This window comes from Nicotiana tomentosiformis, chromosome 1, assembly GCF_000390325.3.
Source record: "Nicotiana tomentosiformis chromosome 1, ASM39032v3, whole genome shotgun sequence".
Classification (NCBI taxonomy): domain Eukaryota; kingdom Viridiplantae; phylum Streptophyta; class Magnoliopsida; order Solanales; family Solanaceae; genus Nicotiana; species Nicotiana tomentosiformis.
Genome location: NC_090812.1, coordinates 41,869,303 through 41,874,330, shown reverse-complemented (window position 1 = coordinate 41,874,330; position 5,028 = coordinate 41,869,303). Strand labels below are relative to the sequence as shown.

Below are 5,028 nucleotides of genomic sequence, written 5' to 3'. Positions count from 1 at the left end.
GATGGGTAAAATAAAGTTAGGGTTTGGGGTTGAGGGGTTATAAGTAGAGGTAGGGGATTATAAAGTTAGATTGCGCAAATAGCTTAAAATACCATTGTAATTACAAAATAAAGTGAAAATATTTGAAATATGTATTATGGATGCAAATAATAATTTTAGGTACATAATTCATCCCAAAATAATTTTAAAGGATAATTATTAGATATTTATATAATAAAATATAGAAAGAAATTAATTTTTGAGCTTTAAAAATTATGGGAAATTATAGAAAATGCTTGTAAACTAAGTAATGACACAAAGTGATATTTTGAAAATATATATACTGTTTGAGAAAATATGAGGGTAAAATTGGGTATCAACAGCTGCCCCTCTTTACCCGGGAATGATGAAAGAGTTGTCGGGTAAAGAACTGATGACCGATTTTGACCGAATGGGGAGATGTAAAAAATAGAGGCCGAACTCTGGCTCATGAGTTGCCTACATATCCCTGGTGTTATGGGAATCAGGTCGTGTGTAGTTCTGGATCCAACAGTGAACTGAACCGATGGAGTTGTTATAAGAATAGTCGTATGCTTCGGAAGGGGCTCTTTTAGGGTAGGACAATATCAGATGAATTTGTGCGAAATCATGAATGTGAATCTTGAAATGTTATGGATGTATCTCAAAACAAGTATCTGAACGGTTATCAAGTAAAAGTGGGTAACTCATGGTGGTTGGTTGCGTTTGAAATAATTGCAGGATATGAACGTTAAACGGAAACCAGAGCGAAGGTTGCTCCCGTTAGGAGAACGATTACTTCTTGGATTACCTGCAAAACTTAAACACGATGCACATAAGTATATATGGATTATTACGAGAATTTAGACATGATGTAAATTCCCTTTGGACCATGAAAGTTATCTTTGGACGGTGAGGATGATGTCCTTAGACCATGGCGTCCTGGGCCATGAATCATGTGATAGGGGATTCACAGGCTATGAAATGATGTCCTCGGGCCATGAAAATGGTGCCTCTGAACCATGACGCCTTTGAATAATGATGTGCCATACTGAGAGATCCTCAGGCCATGGAATGGTGTCTTCTGGATATGAGGATGATGCCTTTGGACTATGACTCATTTGGACAAAGATGGCGATGTTTCAGCCTATGAAATGCAAAGATATGATGCTGTCCTATGTAAAACGAAAATAGAGCTTAGGCAATGCTTAGCCGCAGGCGAATAGAAGACAGTGCTAGGTCTTAAATAGCATAATGGAGATAGTATTTAATCTTGAGGAAAATGCAGTGCTTAGCCGTATACAAAATAGGAGACAGTGCTTAGTCTCATGCAAGTAAGGGAAACGGTGCTTAGCTTCATGCAAAATAGGAGACAATGCTTCGTCTCATAAAAAGAAAGGAGACAATGCTTAGTCTCATGCAAGAAATGCAGTGCTTAGCCTTATGCAATTAGGGAGGCAGGGTTGAGCCTCATGCAATATAGGATACAATGCTTAGTCTCGATGTAAGGAAAGGCAATGCTTACCCTTTATGCAATTAGGGAGGCAGGGCTTAGCCTTATACAGTTAAGGAGGTAATGCTTAGCCTCGTGCAAATAAGAGACAATGCTTAGTCTCATGCAAGGAAAGAAGACAATGCTTAGTCTCATGCAAAGAAAGGCATCGCTTAGCCTTATGCAATTAGGGAGGTAGGGATTAGCCTCATGCAAAATAGGAGACAATGCTTAGTCTCGATGTAAGGAAAGGCAGTGCTTAGCCTTTATGAAATTAGGGAGGCAGGGCTTAGCCTTATGCAGTTAAGGAGGCGATGCTTAGCCTCGTGCAAATAGGAGACAATGCTTAGTCTCATGCAAAGAAAGGAGACAATGCTTAGTCTCATGCAAGGAAAGGCATCGCTTATCCTTATGCAATTAAGGAGGTGATGCTTAGCCTTATACAAAGATAAGAGACAATGCTTAGTCTCGATGTAAGGAAAACGATGAGTGATAGTAGAGTGTTTCTTAGCTGAAGTTGTTTGGGATAGATAATCCGCTATCTTGAAGGTGGTGACCTGACGTGTCTGTAGATATTATTGTCGTATTGTTCCTACATCCAAAGAAAAATTATGAGTTGTACAGGGGAAGGTTGGTTCGCGCTTTTGTCTTTTGCTTTGCATGTGCTCCTGTCTTGAGATCCTGTTTAAGTCACCCTGGGTAACATCTAGTTGTTTATAGAAATAAAGTTTTTCGAAAGAAATGCGTGCATTTGATGAATGTAGTTATTTAAAATATAGTAGTATGCAATATCGACTGAGTTAGACGAATCAATGACTGTGACATATTTTAGAGACATTGCCCCTCAAAATTCTGCCCCAGTTTAAGTGCAATACTTTGGTTGTTCCGTGTATGACGATGTTGGCTGGACTTGCTATGGAATTTTAAGGATCCTCCTTAAAATTCTGCCCCAGTTTCTGACCATGGTAAAAATGAAGACTTTATTGAGTTGTGACCGAACCCACAGGTCTAACTATGTATCCCCTCTTAAACGGGAATCAGGTCAAGCGTAGTTCAGCTACATCAAATGAAGAAATGTAAACAATCTAAACATAGTATCTCTTGACTGCGTCTGCGTTGATAGGTTTTGGCAAAACTTCTCCGTCCATCTTCGCGAGTATGAGCGCTCCTCCTGTTAGCACTCTGTGAATCATGTATGGCCCTTGCCAATTGGGTTAAAATTTCCCTTTGGCTTCATCTTGATGCGGGAAGATCCACTTTAGCACCAACCGCCCTGGTGTGAATTGTCTAGGCCTGACCCTTTTGTTGAAAGCTCTGGATATTCTGTTCTGGTAAAGTTGACCGTGACATACTGCGTTCATTCTTTTTCCGTCAATGAGAGCCATTTGCTCATAACGACTTTGTATCCATTCTGCATCACTGAGTTCAGCCTCTTGTATGATTCTCAAAGAAGGAATTTCTACTTTGGCGGGAATGACGACTTCAGTGCCATTGACCAGCAAATAAGGAGTTGCCCTAGTTGATGTGCAAACCGTGGTACGATATCCAAGTAGGGCAAATGATAACTTCTCATGCCATTGTTTGTGATTATCTACCATCTTCCTTAATATCTTCTTGATGTTCTTATTGGCGGCTTCCACAACTTTATTCATTTGTGGACTGTATGTTGTGGAATTCTTATGCTTGATCCTGAAGGTTTCACACATGGATTTCATTAAATCATTGTTAAGGTTGGCGGCGTTGTCGGTGATGATTGATTCCGGTGCCCCGAATCGACAGACAATATGATCCATAATGGAATCTGCGATGATCTTTTTAGTTATAGCCTTGTAAGATGCGGCTTCAACCCATTTTGTGAAATAATCTATGGCCACTAGAATGAACTTGTGCCCATTTGAAGCGGCGGGTTTGATTGGACCGATGACATCCATCCCCAAGTGGAGAAAGGCCAAGGTGAACTTGTTACATTGAGTTCATTGGGTTGCACTCGTATCATATCTGCATGTATTTGGCACTGATGACACCTTTGAACATACCTGATACAGTCCGTTTCCATAGTAATCGAAAAATATCCTGCTCTTAATATCTTCTTGGCTAAAACAAAATCATTCATGTGTGGTCCGCAAGCTCCGACATGTATCTCTTTGAGTAGTTTGGAAGCTTCTTTGGCGTCAACACACCATAATAACCCTAGGTTTGAAGTCCTTCTGTACAGAATTCCTCCACTTTGGAAGAAATGGTTGGACAATCTTCGGAGTGTGCATTTCTGAATATGATTTGCGTGCTCCGGCTACTCTCCTTTTGCCAAGTATTCTTTGATGTCATGAAACCATGGATTCCCATCAGTTTCTTCTTCAACATGAGCACAATAAGCTGGCTGATTATGGATTCCTACTGGAATAGGATCGATGAAATTCTTGTCTGGGTGTTGTATCATGGAAGATAGAGTGTCCAACGCATCTGCGAACTCATTCTGGATTCTCGGAACATGTTTGAACTCTATTTTTGTGAACCTATTCATCAACTCTTGTACGTAGTATAAATATGGCAATATTTTGGTATTCTTTGTAGCCCATTCTCCTAGAACCCGATGTACCAAAAGGTCTGAATCTCCAATTACCACCAATTCCTGAACGTTCATGTCAATGGCCAACTTAAGCCCAAAGATGCAGGCCTCATATTCTGCCATATTGTTAGTACAAGGAAAACTGAGCTTTGCGGATATTGGATAGTGTTGACCTATTTCTGACACTAAAACTGCTCCAATTCCTACTCCTTTGAAGTTTGCAGCTCCATCGAAGAACATTCTCCAACCGTCATAGGTTTCGGTGATATCTTATCCTACGAATGATACCTCTTCATCGGGAAAATATGTTTTCAGTGGTTCGTATTCTCCACTCACAGGATTTTCTGCCAGATGATCTACCAACTCTTGCCCCTTGACTGCCTTTTGAGTTATATAAAGGATGTCAAACTCATTCAGTAGTATCTGCCATTTTACCAACTTTCCCGTAGGCATGGGTTTCTGGAAGATATATTTTAACGGATCCATTCTTGATATGAGATACGTGGTGTAGGCACAGAAGTAGTACCTCAACTTCTGAGCTATCCACGTCAAAGCGCAGCAGGTGCACTCCAACAAAGAATACCGTGCTTCATAGGGTGTGAACTTCTTACTTAGATAGTATATGGCATGTTCCTTTCTTCCCATCTCATCGTGTTGTCCCAAGACACAGCCGAAATCCCCATCCAGTACAGATAAATAGAGTAGCAGAGGTCTCCCAGGTTCTGGTGGGACCAGAACAAGTGGTTTGGATAAATATTCCTTGATCTTGTCAAAGGCTTTCTGGCATTCTTCAGTCCAACTTGTCGCGACGTATTTCTTTAATATTTTGAAAATCGGTTCACAAATCATAGTTAATTGTGCTATGAAATGGCTGATGTAATTGAGACGCCCCAAGAAACTCATCACATATTTCTTGTTCTTTGGAGGTGGCAAATCTTGGATAGCCTTGACCTTTGACGGGCCTAGCTCAATT

The 5,028-nt window shown here is 40.5% G+C and overlaps 1 protein-coding gene across 1 annotated transcript; it reads right to left on the bottom strand.

The window, feature by feature from the left end:
- Nucleotides 1-3,779: 3,779 nt before the first annotated feature.
- LOC138906207 (uncharacterized) lies at nucleotides 3,780-4,295 on the bottom strand. The gene has a single exon (XM_070194737.1). It carries the CDS (start codon nucleotides 4,293-4,295, stop codon nucleotides 3,780-3,782), a length of 516 nt encoding a protein of 171 aa, XP_070050838.1.
- Between the last annotated feature and the right edge of the window lie 733 nt (nucleotides 4,296-5,028).